At 36.3% G+C, this 24,318-nt stretch overlaps 1 protein-coding gene across 4 annotated transcripts in view; it reads left to right on the forward strand.

The window, feature by feature from the left end:
- The window catches only part of Adamts6 (ADAM metallopeptidase with thrombospondin type 1 motif 6), a 263,176-nt gene that overhangs the window by 67,797 nt on the left and 171,061 nt on the right, over positions 1 to 24,318 (forward strand). For all 4 annotated transcript variants that reach the window (XR_009592406.1, XM_060385684.1, XM_060385685.1 and 1 more), the window contains 2 exons: positions 16,516 to 16,559; positions 20,245 to 20,350. Coding sequence is in view for 3 of the 4 variants with exons in the window: in XM_060385684.1 (XP_060241667.1) it covers positions 16,516 to 16,559; positions 20,245 to 20,350 (150 nt within the window). In the remaining variant the exon portion in view is untranslated. The remainder of the gene's footprint in view (positions 1 to 16,515; positions 16,560 to 20,244; positions 20,351 to 24,318) is intronic.

Genomic DNA, 24,318 nt, shown 5'->3' on the forward strand with positions numbered 1-24,318 from the left:
TTGGAGGTGGTGTTTTTGGAGGTTGTAGAGGGAGGAGACAATAGGGCTTGGTTTGTGAGTTACTGGGGGAAAGGCCTTTGAGGGCATAGCCCAGCCCTGCTCTGGATCAGTATTTTGTTTCTTTGGTCTGTTAGGTTGTGAGAAGCTTCCATCACATCATTTATTTTGATTGCCATTAACTCTGCATGCTGTTCTTGGTAAGATGACTGAAACTGAGAATTAGTAAGAATCTTTCTTTCCTTAATTTGTTTCTGTCAGGTATTTGGCCACAGTGAAAAGAAAAGTTACTAATACAAGAGTTGGACTAAAATATAAGCATCCAATTTTAAATGAGTATATTTAGTTTATATTGTTATCTTACTTGTATTTTAAGGTAGTGCTAGGTTCAAATCAAATATCCCTTACAAACAGCATTTAGACTTTTTTGGGGAGGGGTTTTAGTTTTTCGAATAAGGGTTTCTCTGTGTAGCCTTGGCTGTCCTGGATTCTCTTTGTAGACCAGGCTTGCCTGGAACTTACAGAGATCCCTTGTGCCTCTGCTTCTCGCAGTGCTGGCAATTCAGGTGTGTGCCACCACATGCCCAGTGTATTTAGACTTTTTAAATATCTAAAGCAAGGGATGCTATGCTGGCTGGTCTTATGTCAACTTGACATACAAATTAGCGTTATTTGAAAGGAGGGAATCTTCTTGGGAAAATACCTGCATTAGATCCAGCTATAATGCATTCTCTTAGTTATTGATGGGGAGGACCCAGCCAATTGTGCATGTTTCTATCTCTGGGCTGGTGTTCCTGGGTTCTTTAAGAAAACAGACTGAACACAAGCCATGGGAAGCAAGCCAGTGAGCAGTACTCCTCCATTACCTCTGCAGCAGCTCCTACCTCCAACTTCCTAAGTTCCTGCCCCTTTCAATTCCTGTCATGACTCCCTCTAATGGTAAACAATGATATGGAAGTATGGAAGTATAAACCAAATAAAGCCCTTCTGCTCCAACTTGATTTTTTGGTCATGGTATTTCATCAAAGCAACACAAGCCCTAACCAAGACAAGATGCCTAATAAACTCTATTTTAATTTTCAAAAAAACAGTATAAGGATGTTATAAAGTGGTTATCCTTAGCTCTTTGTTTAATGTGTAGATGAAGCATAAGTGCATTTTATTTTTAAGTTGATGGTCCATTTGAAGATATTTTATTTGGTATATTAAAATCCTCCAAAATCTAAAAATACTAGAAATTTGAAATATTCCTGGTTCTAAGCTACTTGGATAGCATGATCTCTAAATGGAGTTTTGAGTGATTGATTATTGTGCTGGGCAATTTTATGTCAATTTGACACAAACTAAATTCATCTGAAAGGAGGGAACCCCAATTAAGAATAGGCTGCCATAAGATTAGAATGTAGGCAAGTCTGTAGAGCATTTTCTTAATTGAAGAATTCTAATGTAACACATAACTCTCTACCCCCCTGTTCTGTCTTGTAAAGAAAAAAAAAACTGGCCTATATCAAAAAGAATTTCTCTATTCTTTTTCTTGGAATTGGTGGCTAGAAAGGAGAGACTCTGTCTTGGTTGTTACTCATTGCCTTTTTGACTCTTGAATTGAATTTTATAATTTATTTTCTTTTTGGCTTTTCCCTGAAACTCATCCAGGACCAACAGTATTTATGGAGCACAGCAGCAGTTCTGTTACTGAATGTAGAGGTTGGGAAGTATCTGGAGTTTGCACTGACCACATAAACAGTAGTCACAGGGATTGACTCAGACTTCAATAATCTTTAGCATAATCTGAACTTTAAAACTATTACTAGTGAGGATATGAGGTCAGAAAGATGATAGTGTTAGGAGCATTGATTCTGGTGACCCCTGACACAGACAAGACTCTTGTCCCTTTTGTATGGATTGTATACCCACAGAATTAAACATCCAGTAGTGGTTTGTGTTTCCTCTTACTCTGTTTCCAGGAGCACTGGAGCTTGCTTTTTTCTGTTCTTGGCTGGCTTCAGATATTATTAGTATATCTTTTTTAGCATTTCTCTTAACTAAATACTGACCAGGCCCAATCCTGTTAACTCCCAAAATTGGGCACATTGAACTTTATGCCTCATTTTGCCTTTGGTGTTTAAAAAGGGAAGTTGTAAAATTTTATTTGATTATGATAGGGTTAAAAGCCAGAGTGAGGAACATCTGTAAAAGTTTGATCATGTAGGCAAGCTCATTTACTGAAAGTAGATGATCATATCAAACCAAACCTTTGGCAGAGTACAAGGAATCATATGAAAGAAGGGGGAGTTAGTATGACCTAGAGAGAACAGGAGCTCCATAAGGACCAAATATATCAGTCACAGGGGTCTTTTATGAGACTATTTCTCCAACCAAGGACCGTGTATGGATATAACCTAGAACCCCTGCTCAGCTGTAGCCCATGGTAGCTCAGTATCTAAGTGGGTACCCTAGTAAGGGGAATAGGGACTATTTCTGACATGAACTCAATGGCTAGTTCTTCGACCTCCCTCCCACCCCGAGGGAGGAGTAGCCTTGCTAGGCCACAGAGGAGGACTTTGCAGCCAGTCCTGATGAGAACCTGATAAGCTAGGGTCAGATGGAAGGGGAGGAGGACCTCCCCTATCAGTGGACTTGGAAAGGGGCAGGGAGGAGATGAGGGAGGGAGTAAAGGAGGGGGCTACAGCTGGGATACAAAGTAAATGGCCTGTGATTAATATAAAAAAATTAAAATTATAAAAAAATAAATAAAGTTCTGAAAAACTTATGGGCAAGGGAAGCAATTATCGGTAAAGACTGGTATGTTCTCTCATGTAAAAGCCTTCATCTTACCATATAGAAAGGACTTAGTAGGTGCTTCCATAGTTCCAAGTTGAACTAACTGCATAAAATATTACCTTCTGCCAAGTATTCTAAAGAGCACCTTAGAACAGGGCCCTATTAGAGGTTCTTGTAATTGTCCCTAATATTATCCGGGTCACATAATTAATAAATGGTAAATCTCCTGAATCTAGTGTTCTTTCTTCCACATCATACTGCTTTTCATGTTTTCAAGATATTCATAATTGCCTTAACCAAGTACACCAAAAGGCAGACTATTATGGTAGAGACTCCAAAAGATTTAGGTTTAGTCACTTTGATCTACAATTATTATATAAAAATAAATCAGTAAGAACTAAATAAAGTACCACTTGTTAATGATAATAGTACCAGTCTGCTGTTTCAGAACCTTAGGGGTAATAGTCACACTGTCATCCTCCCTGATGTCCTCTCAATGTTCCATGTTATATCAGTAACTTAAAAAAAAATTGCTTAGTGAAGAAGTTTTGGCAAATCCTCTGGTTTTTATTTTGGCTGATAATCAGTAAGTCATTTCCCCACACAGAATCTTTTCATCTTAAAAGGCAGAGATCTACTATCATAGCTAGGTTTTTTTTTTTCCTGAGAAAAATAGTGCCATATCAGTCAAAAGCCTTTCACATCCCTTTTTTGAGAAGGCCCTACCTTGCAGCCATATTGAGAATATTTATATAACTTCCAAACACAGAAACATTGGCTTTCTGGATAGATAAACTATATGTCAAAGGTATCAGGACTGGAGGATACCAGATTTCTTATCTTTCTCATGTGAATTTTGAACTTTAATTTTCTAACTTAAAATTTAAAACATATTTTGAAGATATCTTTCATTTGGCTCTCAGAATCTTAGAAATATCCTGGATTAGTCTTAAAATAATTCAGAGGTTCAGCTTTCCATGTTGTAACTATTTGTATTGATACAGAATCTCTTTTGAAACAGTTGATGAATTATTTTTCTTTGAAATTTGAAATCCCAGAGATAGTCTTCTTACCTTGAATATTGTGTTGCTTGACAAGTAGCTTTCCCTGGAGATTATTTTTAATATATAGTTAATTAAATATATTATATAACATGAAAGTCTACTAGCCTCTGGTTCCAAAATTTTTTACATTTAGTCGATTATTCATAAATTCAGTTTAAAGTTGATGAAGAAATCACTAGTAGTAAAATAAACTCAAGTGTTGTCAAGATATTGAAATGTTCATTGACAAACAAAAAATTGGGTTGAAGTCAGTTACCAATAAACTTTGTATCTTATTGAAGAAAACATTATTGGGGGGATGGTATTTCTAAAAACTTCACAGTAATGCTAAATATTTTTTACTTTCTAATGCTAACTTAAAAATTTTCAAAATGGCGTTACCTTCAGCCAGCACATAACTTAGGTGTAACTTTTTTTAGCTCAAAAGAAGGCACTTATTGTTATATTCGTCATTGTTATGGATTAAACAATTTTAGTATATTATATCTTTTTTTTATTAATTACACTTTATTCATTTTGTATCCCCCCATAAGCCCTTCCTCCTCGCCTCCCGATCCCACCCTCCCTCTCCTTTCTGCATGCATGCCCCTCCCCAAGTCCACTGATATGGGAGGTCCCCTTCTCCTTCCTTCTGATTTTAGTCTATCAAATCTCCTCAGGAGTGGCTGCATTGTCATCTTCTGTGGCCTGGTAAGGCTGCTCCCCGCTCAGGGGGAGGTGATCAAAGAGCAGGCCAATCAGATTATGTCAGAGGCAGTCCCTATTCCCATCACTATGTAACCCACTTGGACACTGAACTGCCATGGGCTACATCTGTGCAGGGGTTCTAGGTTGTCTCCATGAATAGTCCTTGGTTGGAATATGAGTCTCTGGGAAGTTCCCTGTGTTCAAATTTTCTTGTTATGTTGCTCTCCTGGTGGAGTTCCTGTCCTCTCCAGCTCTTACTATTTCCCACTTCTTACATAAAATTCCATTCACTCTGCCGGACAGTTGACCATCAGGTCCAGCATCTGCTTTGATAGTCTGCAGGGCAGAGGCTTTCAGAGGCCCTCTGTCAGAGGTTCCTAGGTTGTTTCCTGTTTTCTTCTTCTTCTGATGTCCATCCTCTTTGCCTTTCAGGATGGGGATTGAGCGTTTTACTTAGGGTCCTCTCTCTTGCTTAGTTTCTTTAGATGCACAGATTTTAGTGGGTTTGTCCTATGTTGTATGTCTATATGAGTAAGTATATACCGTGTGTCTCTTTTTGCTTCTGGGACAACTCACTCAGGATGATCCTTTCCAGGTCCCACCATTTACCTGCAAATTTCATGATTTCCTTATGTTATATCTTAATATGGTGATTCTAAAGTACAAAAACAGTAATGCCACCATTCAAAACAATTATTTTGAAATTATATCAGAGATATATTATCACATTTTCTAATAATTTCTCAAAAAACATAGAGGTAGTATTTACAGGAGAATTACATTTTCTTTATGGATTAATATGTATTCGCAGAACTATAGTTACACCTAAGTTATGTGCTGAATGCAACACCTTTACTGACTGCTCTACTAGATTAGACACTGTAGCCAGTTGTGTCAGTCACCCCACTGAAGCAGTGAGCAGTTAGGAAGTGCAAAGAAATGTATGTGATGAAAATTAGCAAGTGATGGGAACTTTTGTCTTGAACACATGGAACACTTTTCTATATCTACTTTCCAATGTTTAAATAATATAACAAATGTCCAGCTATAGAATATGGCTTTAAGCACTCTTTACTTTTCTAACTGTATGCTTGTATATATATATATGTATATATATATATATATTTTTTTTTAAAATGGTCTTAGAAAAGTACCCCTGGATAACTTTTTTAAGATTAATTTTTACTATTTTAATTATGTATAAGTGAGTATGGAAATTTGTTCATATGAATGCAAGTGCCCACAGAGGTCAGAGATTCTTTTTGGAGCTGGGATCACAGGCAGTTGTAAACCACCTGATGTGGGTGCTGGGAATTTAATTCAGGGCCTCAGGAAGAACAATGTGTGCTATTAAGCACTGATTCATGTCTCCAGCCCTTGGTAATTTTTTCTTCTTCTTCTTCTTTTTTTTTTTTAAGGAAAAAGTCATTCTCTGAGTTCTCTCTGGTTAGAACAGCAACAATGAAATTATGCTATTTTAAAGTTAAAGGCTTTTGTGCTCATTGAGAGTATTCCATCTGGCTTCACAGCAGTGGTGTGACAGAATAATTAAGGCACAATAAGATGATTTGGAAGAGGGCTAATAGTCAGTTATTGTGAGCACCAGAACTAGAACTCAAATCTGATAGACTACCATCATGTTCTCAGTCATACAAATTTCATTTGATGACCTGATAATCACTGTGCAATAAAATTAGTAGTTATGTAGATTGCTCTTTCAAAAAAATTTCTATCACAATGATCCTTCATGTATACTAATCATTCCATCCAAGCAACCTTTCCTTCCTCTTCCCACTCCCTTTCCTCCCCAGTGAATTTTAAAATCAACTGGTAATAAAAATTTCTACAAAAGGATGGAGAATTGACACAAGTGATGTGCTGGATTAAGCCACTAATTTGTAGTGCAAGCAGTTTAGTCTTTATTGCGGCATGAATTTGGTGGCACCTCCTCTCTCTCTGGACTTTTTTCCCCACATCAGACAAAAACCACTGAATGGTTTTGTGGAGTTTGGCAAGATGTTGCTTACAGTGGTGTAGAAACGGAAACAAGTTGGAAGTTCTAGATTGTAACTGAGGTGCCTGTTCCATGCAGTGGCATTGCTTCTGAACTTTGAGAATCAGGTTTATGGAGACATAAAACTTTTTTTTAAAGGTGTATGGTATTGGTGGCTGTTGAATGTCTTTAGAATACTAAGACATTTGTCATAGTTGAATATTTACAAAGAGGAATTTTGGAGCAGGATGGATTGTAAATTTACTACAAATTTAGAATCCAAACAAAACCTACTTTATATTTGCATAAAATATTTTAAGCTATTCATTCTGGTCTTTTTTTCTACAGCCTGCAGTTTTTGTGCAAAGGGCTGCCCTCCACCTTTTCACTCCGGAATTCTTATTGAAATGTTTTAAAAAACCTCTAGGCTTATTCTACTTCACTATGAAGGGTCCCCAAAATTCAGTTAAGTTCCCAGGATAGCTCACATTATAGAAAATAAAAATAACATTTGCCAAAAACTAATAACAAAAGCGCATTAGACCAACATAATAAGTTATTAAAAATATGAAGTATTTTATAAGACAATTACTGTATTATGCCTATATTTTTAGCAGCTTACAAGAAGAAGATAACTGTAGAGTTGCTTTGAGTAAGTTTTGAGCAGTTTTATTTCTGATTGCTCATGAAATTGAATACTAAAGAATTATACACATCACAGTATTTGTGGTGGTGAGCTGTCCATGTGTGAGGGAAGAGAGGATGTGAGCTTGGTACAAATTTGATTGTGCTGTTTGTATTCTTCCATTAATCTGCACAATTGTTCTGTCTTTTTATTTCACAATGATTGTAACAAATAGAATTGTTTTTGCTCTCCTGCCCCTTTAATAAGATGCAATTGGTAAATAATTATATATACGTACTATGTACAATGAAATGTAGGTATCTGTATAAACTATGAAATTAACATGTTCATTACCACATATGAACAAACACATTCACACAAAAAATAAATGTAGTTTCCTTTTCAAAATTAAAGAAATGCTTATTGCCACTGATTTTGATATCTTATTTAACATGCTTCTCTTCCTATCCTACTTCATTGTCAGGTTACTATTTTATATTCTTTAAATACTGATGACAGTATTTGAGAGAATGATGAGTTAGAGTTACTATAACATGGGAAAGCAAATAAGCACGTTTGCTATGTTACTTCTTTCTTTATGAAGGATAAGATATTTGACGTGAACCTAATATGTGTCTAGAATTTCACAGAAGAAATTCTAGAAATTCACAGGAGAAGAGTTTTTCATGAACTGTTTGTGGATAGAGGGAAATTCCAAATCTTTTAGATAGTAGTAAATGTATAATGAGCATATTCTGTAGAAGTAGACATATGTTTGGGGGTAATAACTAACTATAGAGAGGTAAGCTGAAACAAGATTACGTGTTGAATCCCAAAGTACACTGTTTCCACTTTTAGAGAGAATTTGATTTTTCAAGTAGGAGAATGGCATCTGCAGAGCTATGTCCGTAAGCTGTGAATGGGCAGTGATGGGAAGATGAGGCTCCCGTGTTCATAGTCCGTACTACTTTCCCAGGACCAGAGCTTAGTTTCAAGCATGCACATTAGGGGGCTTACAACTTTTTGTAACTCTTATTCCAGGAGATCTGATGCCTCTAGTATTCCCAGGCTCCTGAACAGAAGTGTATATTTTTCCTTTCCCATACACATAATAACTAAGTCTTTGAAAACAGAAGTTATACATAAGAGAGACTTAGAGATAAGATGTTCGCCTAATCTCAGCAGGAGGTAACTAATGATGCAAATTAGGGAGTTAATAACTAGTCTTTTAATGAAAAGGACAAATATTCCAAGGAATATTAATCCTCCTGTAAAACAAAAGAAACAGAGAAGAGACTAGATACTCTGAAATATTCAAAGCTCAGTCAATAAACTATACCCCAGTGCTGTAACAAGGTGGCAAGTGTTTTTCTGGCTATAATTAAGCCTTTGCTGATTTAATTTCTTCTAGTATCTTAAAATAAGTTAAATCAAGTTTGTTCATGTTTTTCCCATGGTAAGCTCTTAGGAAATATTTGTTGAAAAAATTGTTTAAATTTTTTATTTAGAACCATGAAATTATCTTTTAGTAAATGGCTCTATGAATCAAACTTACCCAATTATATGCTTATAAAGTGCATTAAATCTACTAAATTCATCATCTCATGTCAGAAACTTAAAAATAATTTTATTTTTATTAATGGCTCTTAGGGAGTGGAAGTTGAGGATTGAAATTTAGAATTGCTATGGAATTATTTGGGATTGAAAACATCAAAAAATGGTTTGTGGAAGTGTGAATGATGTGATCTTTTTAGAGGTTCTCAGTTTTATTAACTTTAAACCCTGTACTGTAGACATCTTGTTAGACACAGGGCTACAACAGTAGGCAAAACAAACTACTCTCTAATATTAAAGAATTTGTAATAATGGGAAAGATGTGCACATGAAATCACCTGTTTAAATGGAGGCCACAAAGTTAATGAGGAACTAGGTGAATGTTTGTTAGGAGAATTCATCTATTTAGGAAAGATAGTTTGGAGAAAGCCTATTGACCAAGATTCTCAATGCTTAGTAGGAAGGAAATATTAACAGACAAATGTACAAATATATAATGCTATTCCTTGTGATTATATTCCTTGCGAAAGATTTTGAAGCCATCTGTGACTTAAATAGTGGTGACATCTTTAAACAAATTTTACTACATCTTCATAGTAGGATATTAAAAACCCATTGAAACCTTGACATTGTTAGTGATACATGAAAACACTTAAAAATAAGTTAATACCTAAACTTCTGAGGGCAAATAATGTAACAGCCTGTATTTCTTGATTTATAAAAATATAGTAACAATGTATTAATTTTAAATGACTGTTATAATGCCATTCATAAATGAAATAAGGAAAATAAGTAAATAAGTAAACTAGGAAAAGGAAGAATACAATTAGAATAGTAATGAAGAAATAAATGAGAAATGTAATAATTCATTCAGTTAAAGATATTGGTCATTACTAAAACATTTTGAATTTGGCCTTTATAAGTCATATAATATCACATTCTTGTCATCAATATTTTGCAATATGTGGGACAATCATAAGGCAAAGACATTCTTGGCTAAAGGAAGCACTCTTCTACAATGGCTGAAAAACTGATGTGAATAGATAAGAGTTATTTTGCAGACTAATAGTAATTCTTGAATTCATGCCATAAACTGAACCAAATAGCATCTGAGATATTATAGGAATTAGCAATTGAAAGTATTTAACATATCTTTGAGAAATATTCTATGACGTGATTGCATTGTTATAATAAATGGCTATATATTAGGTAGTGAATACATAGTTGGTCTTATAACACATGCCTTTGAAAGTATCAGTATGTTACAATATTCAGTGAAATGAATATTATTTACATGAAGAGGTCATTATACTGAAAATATAACTTGTAATTTGTATTATATAAACTGAAACAGATTAACTCTTAAAGTCATTACAATCTCATTATTTTATTATAAAGACTGCTATGTTCAAGAGATGGCAGAAGGAGGATTATGAGCTGCATAGGGAGAGTGTCTCAAAAAAGTGAAAAACAAGCAAGAGAAACCCACATGGGGTCAAAATATTTTCTTTCTTTGTAAGTAAGACCACTTTTCTAATGCTGCTTCCTTTGTACATGTATAGAAAACAGGAAAGAGTTACACCACCAATTCGACTTTCACCATGGCAGAAGACAAATATTTTTTCTTCTAGCCATCTAAAGTTCATGGCTGAAGCTCCTATAACAGATGACATTAACAACAGAAAAACACAAATTCCATTAAGCTCAATTTTATATAACAGAAAAGCCTATGTTAGAATATGAAGACTTGCAAAACAGTTAAGGGCAGGTGAGATAACTCTGCTGATAAAACACCTGCTGTGCAAGCATAAGGAACTGAATTTGGATCCTATTCTTCAATAAGCCAGGTCCAGCAGTGTGGCACAGTGAGGAAGTGGAGATAATTATAAGCAGATCCCTGGTCCGTAAGTCAGCCTGCCTGAACTGAGGAGGTACTGGGTTAGTAAGATACTGTGTTTCAAAAAATTCAGGTGGATTGAGGAAGACGACTGACCTTGAACCTTAGCCTCTACATGTGCACTAGAGAACACACACACACACACACACACACACACACACACACACACACACAGAGGGTGCTAGAGTTGAACGCATTAGTGTAGGTTTGTTAAAAACTAAACAGTTCTGGAGCAAAGTGATGTGGAAAAGGGAGCGTTGGTATTTTTATTGAATTTATTTATTCATTTTACATCACGATCATAGCCCCCTCACTCCTTTCCTCCCAGTCCCATCCTCCCGCTGTTTCCCCCTCCCCTTCCCTCTTCCCTTATCCTCAGAGAAATGGAGGTTCCTCCCCATTATATCAATCGCTTCATGACTAAGCACATCCTCTCCCACTGAGGCCAGACAAGGTAGCCCGTTAGGGGAAAGTGATAGAAAAGCAGGAGCAGCGTACTCCATGGCAGAGACAGCTCTATTCCGCTTGCAAGAGGACCCACATGAAGATCAAGCTACTCAGCTACATATGTGTAAGGGGCCTAGGTCCAGTCCATGCGTGCTTTTGGTTGGTGCTTAAGTCTCTGTAAGCCCCTGTGTGCCTAGGTTAATTGACTCTGTTGGTTTTCTTGAGGAGTTCTTGTCCCCTCCAGGTCCTTTTATCCTTATCCCCACACTTCGAAAAAGACTCCTGGGACTCTGCCTAATGAATGGCTCTGGGGCATTGTTTTTTTAATGATGAAAAACTGGGAAAACTTACAGAGGTCTGTTCATTTCTTCTGTGTGGACCTTTGTCTTCAGAAATAAGGATATTCCTTTCTCCTGGAATGCAGGCATGTATCTCATGTATCTCATGAACTGCTTTAGTGTAAGCCCTGAATAGCATCACTAGATTTTACAGCTTGTTGGAGGGGAGCAGGACTGAGGGAAAGAAAGCGATCTTGCTTTTGCTGATTTTGTAGATTTCTTTGGCATTCAAAAATCCTTACAAATGTCAACACCATATTTCACAGCACCCTTCCCTCCAGTTCTTATATTCTTTCTGCCTCTTCTTTTGTTGTGTTCTCTGAGCTTTGGTGGCAGTGATGGAGATGTCCCATTTAGGGCTGAACCTCATTCTCTTTTCCTAAGCACTTTGACCAGGTACAAGTCTCTCCATTGACTGCTATGCACTGCAAAAGGCAGCTTCTTTGACTGAGATTGAGAGCAACCCAGGCATATAGGTGTAAACATCAGATTTTTACAATATAGGTGTTTTACCATTGTAAGGCAGTGCTGTATTTCACAAACCTTAAAATGCAACATAGTCAGATGTTTTGGTCATTTTCTTCTGATATTCATGAGCTGACAAAAGTGATTTTGAAAATTGATAGTCAAAAACATTCACAGCCTAAATATACCAATGTAATATTCACAGATATTCAACCATATTTTTATTTTATTTTTAAAATTTTGCTCAGTCGGCCCAATATCATTATGTATTAGAAGGAAGATGGCAAAAAATGAATTCCTTACCCAAATGCATTATTTAGCCAAAACTAGAACCTTGATTTCCTATAGACCCTAGGCTTTATAAGGTATCTTAGGGTTTGCATTGCTGTGATGAAACACCATAACCAAAAAGCAAGTTGGGAGGGAAGGGTTTATTTGGCTCACACTTACACATTGTAGTCTATCATTGAAGGAAGCCAGGACAGGAACTCAAGCAGGGCAGGAACCCAGAAGCAGTAGCTGATGCAGAGGCCTTGGAGAGGTGCTGCTTACTGGATTGCTCTTCATGGCTTGTTCAGCCTACTTTCTATAGAACCCAGGACTACTGTCCGAGGGATGCACCACCCACAATAGGCTGGACCTTCACCCATCAATCACCAATTAAGAAAATACACTACAGGCTTGCCTACACCTGGATGTTATAGTGACATTTTGCTGAGTTTCCCTCCTCTCAGATGACTTCAGCTTGTGTCAGGTTGACACAAACTATCCAGCACATACTGATTCCCTAACGATCATGGTCATTAATTCTTTGTGTGTTTTCTCATGTGTGTTTGCCTGTGTGCTCATGCATATTTGTGTGCTGATGCTTCCATGTGGAGGCCAGAGAACACCCTCAGGCCCTATCTACCTTATCATTGAGGCAGGGTCTTTTACTGGCCTGAAGCTCATCAAGTAGACTAGACTGGCTGGCCAGCAAGGCCCAGGAATTTGTTTATTCTCACCTCCCCAGTGCTACTTTGTTATGGGAATCAAATACAGGTCCTTGTGCTTACCAGGCAAGCCCTTTACCAATGGAACCACCTTCCTAGCCTGTTTCTTAATTCTGTATCATCTACCTTATGCTGGTTAGTTTTTGTCCACTTGACACAAGCCCCAGTCACTTGGAAAGAGAAGTTCTCAAGTGAGGACTCCCTCTATCAGCCTGTAGGCATGTCTGTGGGTCATTTTCTTGATCAATAACTGGGAAAGCCCAGTTCAGTGTGGCAGTAACACCTTAGGCAGGTGGTCCTCTCGGTTGTACAAGAGCAAGCCAATAACTGTCTTTCTTCCATGGTCTTTACTCCAACTCCTGTCTGGCACCCCTCAGTGATGGACTGGGTCAGATAAGTGTTAGCCAGATATACCTTTTATTCCCCAAGTTTCTCTTGGTAAACAAATGCGACATGCCCTTAAAACATTGTTATTCTTTTGGAAAAAGAAAACAAAAGAAGTTGCATAGTGATATGGTCTTAGTTTCCTATCCGAATTCAGAATTTAGAGCAAAGTTTCTTTTGTGTGTTTGATTAAGTGTTCATGCACTAGCATATGTGTATGTACAGGTGCACGTACGTACGTGTGTGTTCAAATTGCATTTAAACCATTATACTCCTTTTTTTGGATTTCCATGTACTTCTTGGCTTACTTTTAGACTTTGATTTAAGCCTAAATTTAGGGCTCCTGCTGCGTCATGTCAGTTAGGATTTATATTGATTTGTGTAAGGCATCTTGAGAGTGAAAAGTACACTTGTTTCTCTACTCTGTTATTTTTGCAGGTCCTACTAAAGCAAGATAACTCCCAAATTTTATATATGTGTGCTCATACATACATATGTGAACACATATGGGCATGTACATGTGTGTGAGTGCATGCATGTGTCTTTTGCCCAGTGTCAGAAACCGAATGAGGCAAATTTGAACTTGAATATTTTGACAATGTCCATTAAAGTATATAAGCAATCTATAACATTGATAATGTCTGGTGATTTAAAGTTATAAGTATGTTGTATATGAAATTTAAAATGCACATTTATACATCATTTAAATTTTTGTTAACTGACCTCCTAAATGAATTCAATATAATACATAACTCTGCTCATTTAATTATGAAAAATATTTACTATATAATCTAATTGCACAAGTCAGTTAACATTGCCAACCCTTTTCTAATAGTATAACTTGTTTGTCAGTAACATGTTTTTCATTTTAACATGTTAATATGTTCTATGAAAACATTCTATCTCTGAACTCCAATTGTGAGATATATAGATTAACTTGTAGCAGGAAGACATTCATAAAGGTATAGAGCCTTTCCCGAATGAAATGAAGATTTTTTTTTTCCATCTAGTTTTCCTTACTTAGCTCTTTTTGCTTTTCCTAGCATCAATTCTTTCTGGAATTGCCCCTTTGTTTTATCTTCTGGAGACATTTATAGTCACTGCACTATAATGAGATTTGGGATAATTGATAGAATTATGCTTTCTTCATTTAAAATAGAAACAGTAATTGTGAAAGAATAAAGACAAAGAAAAGCTGATGGATTGCAGTACAAGTACATTCTTAGGCAGATCAGTTTTAGGAAAGGTGTGAATGAGAATAAATTTCATTTTTTCCCAAAATAAATTTCACCTATGAAATCACTTTGTTTAAATTAACTTGAATATTTATAGGATGAATTATGTCTATGTAAAATAATACATAACATGGTAATGATAAGATAAATTGATCGTAATACCTGGAATGTACTTTGTGGCATTTTTCCCCGTTTTTCTTGAAAGAGGGAAAGTTGATTTTTTTTCCATGTAATATATATCCTGATAACAGTTGAAACCTCACTCAGAATGACAAACAGGATAAACATCAGAAGTAGGAAAAGATAAGGAACCTCTGAAAGACTCTATCAGGATAGTGAAGGGGATACTGAGACTCAGCCAAAGTTTGGGCAGAGTGCAGGAAATCTTATGGAAGAAGAGGGAGATAGAAAGATCTGGAGGAGACAGGAACTCCACAAGGAGACAAAAAGAGTCAAAAAACCTGGGTCCAGGGGGGGGGGGCCTTTATTCCAACCAAGCACCGTGCATGGAGAGGACATAGACCCCCTGCTCAGAGAAAGCCCATTGGCTGCTCAGTCTCCAAGTGTGGTCCCTAGTAAGGGGAGCAGGGGCTGTCTCTGACATGAACTCAGTGTCTGGCTCTTTGATCACCTCCCCCTGAGGGGGGAGCAGCCTTACCAGGCCACAGAGGAAGGTGATTCAACCAGCCCTGATGAGACCTGATAGGCTAGGGTCAGATAGGAGGGGAGGAGGATCTCCCTATTAGTGGGTTAGTGGAGGGCATAGGGGGAGAAGAGGGAGGAGATGGAGGGGACTACAGCCATGATACAAAATGAGTAAATTATAATAAATAAATAAATAAATTAATTAATTAAAAAAAAGAAATACTTGATCACAGAAAGAAATGAGATACCAAAATGTTTGGTTAACATGTATATGTGATATGATAGTGGAAGCAGGAGGAGGATTTAAGCAATATCAATAAGCTTTCTCATTATACATGATGTCCATTATCATTATTTTTTATTTATTTTAATTTATACAATATGAACAAGCATGACATTTTTCTAGAGTTTATGAAAGATGTAAATAGATATTGTGAATCACTCTTCATATGAAACTTCAACTTCAAAGATATACTTTGACATAATTCCTCATAGGCTTAAAATTACTCTTAATGAAGAATATATACCACTCTTCTGTATGGAAAAAAGATTCCTTTTTTTGTGCATGTGATTAGAAATATCCTATCTATGTAAAGACAAGTGTGATAAAAAATTGCCACTCAAAAACAAAACCAAAAAACAGTTTTCCCTCCTACTTCTACTAGTCACTCCTTGCCTCTTCCATCCAGATCCACTGCCTTCCTCTCTCTCAATAGAAAACAGACAGGATTCAAGGGATGTTAAGGCAGTATTGATATGTTTATTTTATTTTATTATTATCCCTTAGAATAATATAATAATATAAAATATAATTTAAAATATGAAAAGTGCTTTAATATTTTTTGTATTGAGTCATGATGCAGTCTAGTAATAAAGTCTAACATTAAAAAACTTTCTATCCATCAATTCATTTATCAATTTGTTAAGTCACTTAAAATTTTTGTATTTTCACCAAGCTAAATTCTAGTGTACAACCAAAAAAAATATGTAATATTGATTTAATTCCCATTGATATATTACACTGTCTTTTTGTTTTGTTTTGAGACAAGTACCTATGTTGGAGCTGAAAGGAACATCAGGTAGTACTCAAAGACATAGTCTGTGCCTTTAACAAGAAAATACTTCAGCAGGGTACAAGAGATAATTATTAATAATAAACCCACTCAGTGAGTAGAAGCAGTAGCAGTTCAATAGAACTTTCTCCTTTCTTTCTTCTTGGAAGATGTCCTACTGACTTGCAGGCCGAGCAGAGTATGTGCAGTCTGCCTTTCCCATGTAAGTGCTGGCCATGCGACACTCTACCTGGCTGCTCATAATTGTACCAATTTTGATCTCAACAAAGAGTTCCAGAAAAAAAATTGCAATGAATATAAGCATGTTCTACAAACTATCTCTTTTTTCTCCTCCACAGATACGATATCTGCACTTATAAAAATAAGCCCTGTGGAACATTGGGTAAGTTTGTCTTTGCTTTTTGATGACAAGATAGTTAGATTGTCTTTTGAGGCAATGATATTACTCTTGATTATTATTAATTTGGTTATTTTTCTTTCTGCTACATGGGTAACTAACCCTAAATTTTTTCAACATGACCTTTCTTGCATTTACTAATTTACTAGAAACAAAATTTTTCCCATCATAATGAATACATTTAATTTTTTAGTAGCTTCATATTCGCTGGCAAATTTCAAGAGTGAAAACAACATAAATTATGATTTAAAAATTAGTACTATTTATAAATCAATGTTAACATTCATTTTTATATTTTCTGTCTAATTTATTTTATAAACAACAACAACAAACTTGGGTGTCTGAGATCAAGTGAAACTTTTCAACATCCAGACAGTGAAGGAAAGAAAAGAAAACAAACAAATTGAGATAGTTACAAAGGAAATATAAAGAATAGTACTTCTTTTGATATGATTGTTTTGGAAAAACTTTATCTCGCATGAATTCAGATATTATTAAAAAATGTGCAGTCTGCTTTTCCCATATAGTGCTGGCCATGCAACACCAAACAATTCCATCAAACAGTATAGCCAGAAATGGAAAAAGGAGATTTGATTTCTTTTTTGTTCTCTAAACATCTTTTGCTTTTTAAAAACCATCTCAGTTAAGTACCTTGGATTTCAAAAAATATATATTTTTTATGAAGCATTATTTGATATTGGTTGAAAGTTAAATGCAAATACAAAATGAATTAATATGGCAGCTTTCCATTAGGACAAATAACCGTGAAAATAATGTTATTTTAAGGTACCCTGCATTGTCTTCCTCTGTGGCCTGGTAAGGCTGCTCCGTCCTCAGGGGGAGGTGATCAAAGAGCAGGCCAGTCAGTTCATGTCAGAGACAGTCCCTGTTCCCAATTGTAATATAACTTTAATAATTCATTTCTACAGTCAATAAATTAATTGCTAAATACATATGAACACAGAATCAATCAATTTATTACTACTATACAAATTTTATTTTAGTTAGAGTAATTTATTACCTATTTTAGCACCTTTTGTGTTGATGTTTATGGTAAGATTTTGTTGTTGTTGTTTTTGTTTGTTGAAGCAGGATTTCTCTGTGTAGTTTTGGCTGTCCTAGACTTGCTTCATAAATCAGGCTGGCCTCAAGCTCACAGAGGTCCTCCTGCCTTTGCCTCCCAAGTGCTGGGATCACAGTTGTGTGCTACTGTGTCTGGAGAGATTTCTTTTTTATAATCTCTTGGTTAATAACTCTGATGGCTATTTGGATTATAAGGGTATTTAGGGTTAAGGTTGGAAATTGACCATCAAATTGAGGAACACTACTACACATAGGAAATTTAAAAGCAGCAGTTGATAGGAAAGTAGAAAATGGTGGGAATTAATGAACATATACTAGAGTTTATTCTTATATTAATTAAGATTTTTATTTTATTTTTTAAAATATTTTTTATTTTAATTTTTATTAATTACACTATTCACTTTGTAGCCCCTTAGTATTTTTTAAAAAAATCAATACTCTCCAAATACATTCTTTATAAAGTTGTTCTTTAGCAAGGTTAATATTTTTATTTCAGATATCAAGTAAATATGTGCTTATAACTATAGTGGGGTGTCAGTGACAATCCTTAATTCAAAATAGAGTAACTCAAATTAGAGAGTAATTTGTCATAGATCACATACCAAAAGAAAAACCATTCCCATGCCCAATAAAAGAAGAAAACAAAGCAAACACACAACAACAAAACGACCCGTTGCAGTGCCGCCGTTACTAGAAAAACAAAGGGCTAGTCCATGGAAGCCTAAGGATTGTTAGCAGGTCGGCAGTGCTTGGTGACGCACTCCTGTGACCCCAGCACTGGGAGGCAGAGGCAGGCGAATCTTTGTGAGTTCCAGGCCAGCCTGGTCTACAGTGTGAGTCAAGGACAGCCAAGGCTACACAGAGAAACTCCATCTCGGTAAAAACAAAAATCAAAACAAACAAAAAAGAAATGTTAACTTGTCAATAATTCTAGTAGTAATCCCTTAAAAATGACTCCGAGCCGAAACAGTATTCATTGTTGTTTTGTTCTTCCCATATGATCTCCTGAACACAAAGGCTGAGAACCAAGAAAATACTGTTTGTATTCTGCATAATGAGTGCCTGTGTGCGTGTGCATGTCTATGTGTTCTTTCGTGGAAATTAGAAGTAACAGAACATATTTTTGGTTAGCCAAGGCATGAATTCTTTTTTGCCTTAAGTGGTCCTCGTTTTAAATTGTCTTCTTTTTGGTTTTTAATAGCTTTAAGTGGAGTGGAAGGTCAGCACAATAGTGTTATGAGTGCTTGTAACAACTCTCAGTCAGAAATCAACCCCCTTCTAACTTCACCAATCCCTGATAAAACACTACACAAAGCAGTATCAGCATACCCAACAGTCACTCCAACTTTGTTAAAGGGTGGCTGTTATTTTAATATTCATATCAGAAAGAAGAGAGAAACACAATTTCCAGAGCTAGTTTAGTAGAAAGTATGGATTGAATAGTGTAGACTGTCCTCAAGTAGTGCCACTGGGCAGCTGTACCCACCACAGAACTCTGCTGTTGCCCTCAGTAAACACCCACTGAGCTGAACTGCTGTAAGTTTGGTTGGAAACAGTTCTAGCATTGCAATGACATGATATCAGAAAACATAAAATATCCTTATTTTCCCTTCAACTTCTTTAAATGACCGTTTTCTGTATGTATTATTTGGCATCTGCTTCCTTATAATAGGTGGCATTTTTTAATTTCTTACAAAATTCTGTTTTCTAAGTGCTGACTTAAACTTCTATAATAACCCACAGAGCATGGTATTCATTTGGAAGTAAATACTAAAGCTTCCAAGGGGAAATACCTCCAGTAATGTAACATTTCACTAGAAATCAGCGAATTAACACCATGGTATTGCTTTATTAATAAGAACTCTAAAGCACTGAAGGGGGTTGAGAGAAGAAAAAAAAACATTGAATGTACGAACTTCCTCCATTTATATATATATGTGTGTGTGTGTGTGTGTGTGTGTGTGTGTGTGTGTGTGTGTGTGTTTGTGTGGTTATATATGTATATATATATGTATATATATCTGCTATCAGGACTTATTTCAGAAGATCAAAAAAGTGCAGAAGTCTCACATCTTTCAAAGTTTTTTTCTTGTTTTGAATCATCCATTTTGTTTTTATAAAAATGTCATTTATAAAAACCATTTGGGATTACCTCTTTTTGTTAACTAAAAAGTTGCTTGTATATTTTTATGAACCCACTAAACTTAAACAGATCTCTTTAGAAAAATAATGTGGATATATTTTGCTTTCTACAGTCTGAAGAATATTAAAATAGAAATGGTTTCTTGAATTCCCTTTTCTGGCTCAAGTTACTAGGTGGTCCCAAGTTACCAGAAGTAAAATTTATAAATCTAACCCCTAGTCTAGACATTTTCCAGCACTGACTGCAGTTCAAAAATATTAATGTCTAGCCGGCAAAGTGAAACTCCCCCCAGTGATTTTGCAAACGACTAGAAAGTTAACCTTTTGCCAACTGCTCCTTCTGTGCGTGGAGGTTATAAAAAAGAATCCAGGCATTTAGAAGTATGAGCTCTTAAAGGCTGAAACACCTTGGCTTGACCCTTTGTGTCTCTTTCTGTTTATTCAGGCTTAGCCTCTGTGGCTGGAATGTGTGAGCCTGAAAGGAGCTGCAGCATTAATGAAGACATTGGCCTGGGTTCAGCATTTACCATTGCACATGAGATTGGACACAAGTGAGTGCATTTAAGAAAATCAAAATAAACTGTAGAACTCAACTCTTTGAGCCACTTGTAACTACTGTGTGGAAATTCTGTACTCAATTCTTTTTTACAGCCTTTTTGACAGGTTTCTATAGAGAATGTTATCATTTGGGGTACTGGGATAAATCATAAGAACTGGAGACTTGTTAAATAGGCAAGCATATCACACTTGAATATTGTTACAGGCATTTAAAACAGTAAGCTTTAGATGTCTTCTCCACACTTAGTTTCTTATAAAATTCAATTGTGTGGGTAACCTCTCCTTTCCTCAAGGGATAATTTATGCATTTGTCTAATGGTTGTTTGTGTTGGGGCGGGGGAGGGTTCTTGTTTTGTTTTATATTTGTTACAAAGCCTTGTTCTGTAGCCCAGGCTCACTTTAATCTAGACAGGCTGGCCTGGAACTCACAGTGATTCTCCTGCCTTAGCCTTCTGAGTGTTGGAGTGACAAGAATGAACCACCATTTCTGGCTACATACATTTGTTTAAATTTGTTGACACTCTTTCCTTAAAATGCATGTTTGGTTTCATACTTTATGAAGCTGGTTGCTTTCTCCTCTAGGCATAACATTTATGTAGCCATTGCTATGTAACTTGTATTGTCTGGTGTACTCACATCCCATTGAAAAAGATACTGTGTAAGTGTAAGAGTTCATCTTTGTTTTTTAAGTTTTTAATATTTATTTCAAATAAATTAATGCCAATATTTAAAATTATACTTTTCTCCTAACCCCCAAATGACAATAAACCAATTATTTCAAAAAACAGACAAAAGTAAACGTTAAATAAAGTCCATTGGTGTGAAAACTGAGATTTGACAATATTTTCCTGTTTTTTTTAGACATTTATGTTCTTAAGACTGGAAGATGACTTAGTGTTTAATGTGATTTTAACTAATACTCTCACTAACAAAGGAGCCTCTGTTTCCTGATAGGTGGGCTCTTAAGACAAATCCTACTTTCTTCTAAGACAGAAGTTACTAACACTTAACAAATGGCTAGTTATATCTACGACTTTTAAAATTGAAAGATAAGTAGCTTTAGTTGAGATAACAGTCGGTGGGATCACAGCATTTGTATGATTTTAGTTAATGATATGGTGAAGTGAACAAAAAGTAAAAGAACAAATAAAATCAATATTTATGCTTCAGACATAATTCCTGAGGAAAATTCATAGTTCAGTATTTTTCCTTCCTTCCTTCTTTCCTTCCTTCCTTCCTTCCTTCCTTCCTTCCTTCCTTCTTTCCTTCCTCCTTTCCTCCCTTTCCTTCTCACTTCCTTCCTTTTGCTCTTTTTCTCTTAAAAGAAGCTCTAATTAAATTTGGATCATTTTGTTGTCTTTTTTTTTTTTAATTGGAGTTCATTTGGGTATGAATGCACGTCATCAACAAGCTTTAACCCTGACTAAATTCAGACAGAAAGGCCACTGCTGTACTTAAAATGAGGCCTTAAAACATTGGCATTCCAGTTTTTATTGCAACACACAGCAGGGAAGAAAGGGGAAATCTCTTAACCAGTTGGTTTATCTTACTCACTCAAAAATCTGGCTCACTAATGGCTTGTAATCCTATAAAACCATACCAATTTTGTTAGTTTGTTTTGCTTGGTTTAGTTTTGTTGAGACGGGGTCTCACAGTGCAGGCTTGGCTGGCCTGGGACTCACAGAGATCTGCCTGCCTCTGCCTCCCGACTAAAAGTGTATGCAACCATACTTGGTTTCATACCAGATTTAATAGGCTCTGCTAGAGTCAGTTATATTGAAGGACTCAGATAGATACCATATAATGACTATGATGAATAATGTGTTATGAAAACATTGTTATCTCATGTAGTCACCAGTTAGCCTATGTTAGTATCTTGTTATTTTTTGTATTTATTTTGCTTTTGTTTTTTAGTTTCTTCTCCTCCTCCTTTTTAAATGTATCTTAGTGTTTTACCCTCATGTATGTATGTGCATTAAGTGTGTGTCTGGTGTTCTCAAATGTCAGAAGAAGGCATTGAATCCCCTGGAACTGTAGTTACAGGTATTTATGGACCACAATGTGGGTGCTGGAAACTGAACTCTAGTCCTCTGCAAGAACAAGTGCTCTTTTTATGAACCTTTTTTAAATTAAATAACTTGTGTAGAAAAAAAAAGTTCTTTCTTTAAACCATTTGTTAGGAAAAAAAAACAACAACACATTTGTTAGCATTTTCATTACCTCTCAAGCCTTCTAAATTTTATTTGTTTGTTTGGCCTGTATATCAGTCCTTTGAAAGAGTTCTCAAATTAAGGGTTTATACTTTACATAGAATAATTGTGAATAGATAGACTATTCATCTCAAGCTCTTACCTTGGAGTAACATTATTTCATAGTTAATTCTTGTTTGAAATTATGCCTAACTGTCTCTGACTCTGTTGCCTGTTTTTGGGACCCTTTTCCTAATTGACTAGCCTCAATAGGACATGTGCCTAGTCCTACTGCAACTTGATATGCCAAGGCAGGTTGATATCCATGGAAGAAGAGGAGGAAGGGACAAAGGCTTGGGGATGTGAGAGGGAGGGAATGCGGGGAAAGGAGGGAGGGGAAGATGTAATTGGGATATAAAGTAAATAAATTAATTACTGGAAAAAAAAGTTTCTGGCTCATGCCAGATCTGCCCCCTCACCCAAATTCAGTTCTCATTCCTAGTTCTTTCTCCTTCAGTCCTCACCAAACTTGATCCCTCCTGTTGCCCTACCCACCCCTTCTCCCACTCAGTTTCCTCCCTCCATTCACCTCTGGTCTATTTTATTTCCCTTTCTGAGGGAGAGTCAAGCAACCTCCCTTGGGCCCTCCTTGCTACTTAGCTTCTTTGGGTCTGTGGATTGTAGCATGGTTAATCTGTACTTCATGGCTAATATCATATATCCACTCACTTAGAGTGCATACCATGTTTGTCTTTCTGCATCTGGGTTACCTTTTCTTTTCATCTGTTTACCTGCAAATTTCATGATATCCTTGTTTTTAATAGCTAAATAGTATTCCATTTTGTAAATGTACCACATTTCTTCATCCATTCCTCAGTTGAAGACATCCAGGTTGTTTCCAGTTCCTGGCTATTATGAATAAAAGTGCTGTGAACATAATTGAGCAGGTATCCTTGTGGAATGGTGGAGCCTCTTTTGGGTACATGCCCAGGAGTGGTATTAGCTTGGTCTTGAGATAGAACTATTCTCAATTATCTGAGAAAATGCCAGATTAGTTTCTAAAGTGTTGTGCATTCTCACCAGCAATGGAGGAAGGTTCTCCTTTCTCCACATCCTTTCCAGCCTGTGTTGTCACTTGAGTTTTTGATCTTAGCCATTCTGATGGGTGTAAGATGGAATCTCTGGAATCTTATAGTTGTTTTGATTTGTATTTCCCTGAAGACTAAGGAAGTTGAGCATTTATTTAAGTGTTTCTCTATATTAGCTATTCCTATGTTGAGAATTCTCTGTTTAACTCTGTATACCATTTTTAATTGGGTTATTTGGTTTGTTGGTGTCTAATTTCAGGAGTTCTTATATGTTTTGGATATTAGCCCTCTGCTGGATGTAGCCCTCTACTAGTCCATTGATAGGGGAAGTCCTCTTTCCTACTGTTTGACCCCTGCCTATCAGGTCCCATCAGGATCTATCTGGATCCTCTTCCTCTGTGGGATGGCTAGGTCACCCAACTAGGGAGAAGTAATCAAGGAGCAGGCAACTGAGTTCATGTCAGAGACTGTCTTTTCTCCCCTTACAATCCACTTGGAGACTGAGCTGACAATGGGCTACATCTAGGCAAGGGCTCTATCTCCTCTCTATGCATGATCTTTGTTTGATACATCAGCCTCTGTAGTAATCCCTGGGCCCAGCTTTTTTTGGCTTTGTTGGTGTCCTTGTGGGGCTTCTGTCCCCATCAATTCTTTCTATCTCCCTCTTCTTTCATTAGACTCCCT

This window comes from Meriones unguiculatus, chromosome 6 (assembly GCF_030254825.1).
Source record: "Meriones unguiculatus strain TT.TT164.6M chromosome 6, Bangor_MerUng_6.1, whole genome shotgun sequence".
Lineage (NCBI taxonomy): Eukaryota > Metazoa > Chordata > Mammalia > Rodentia > Muridae > Meriones > Meriones unguiculatus.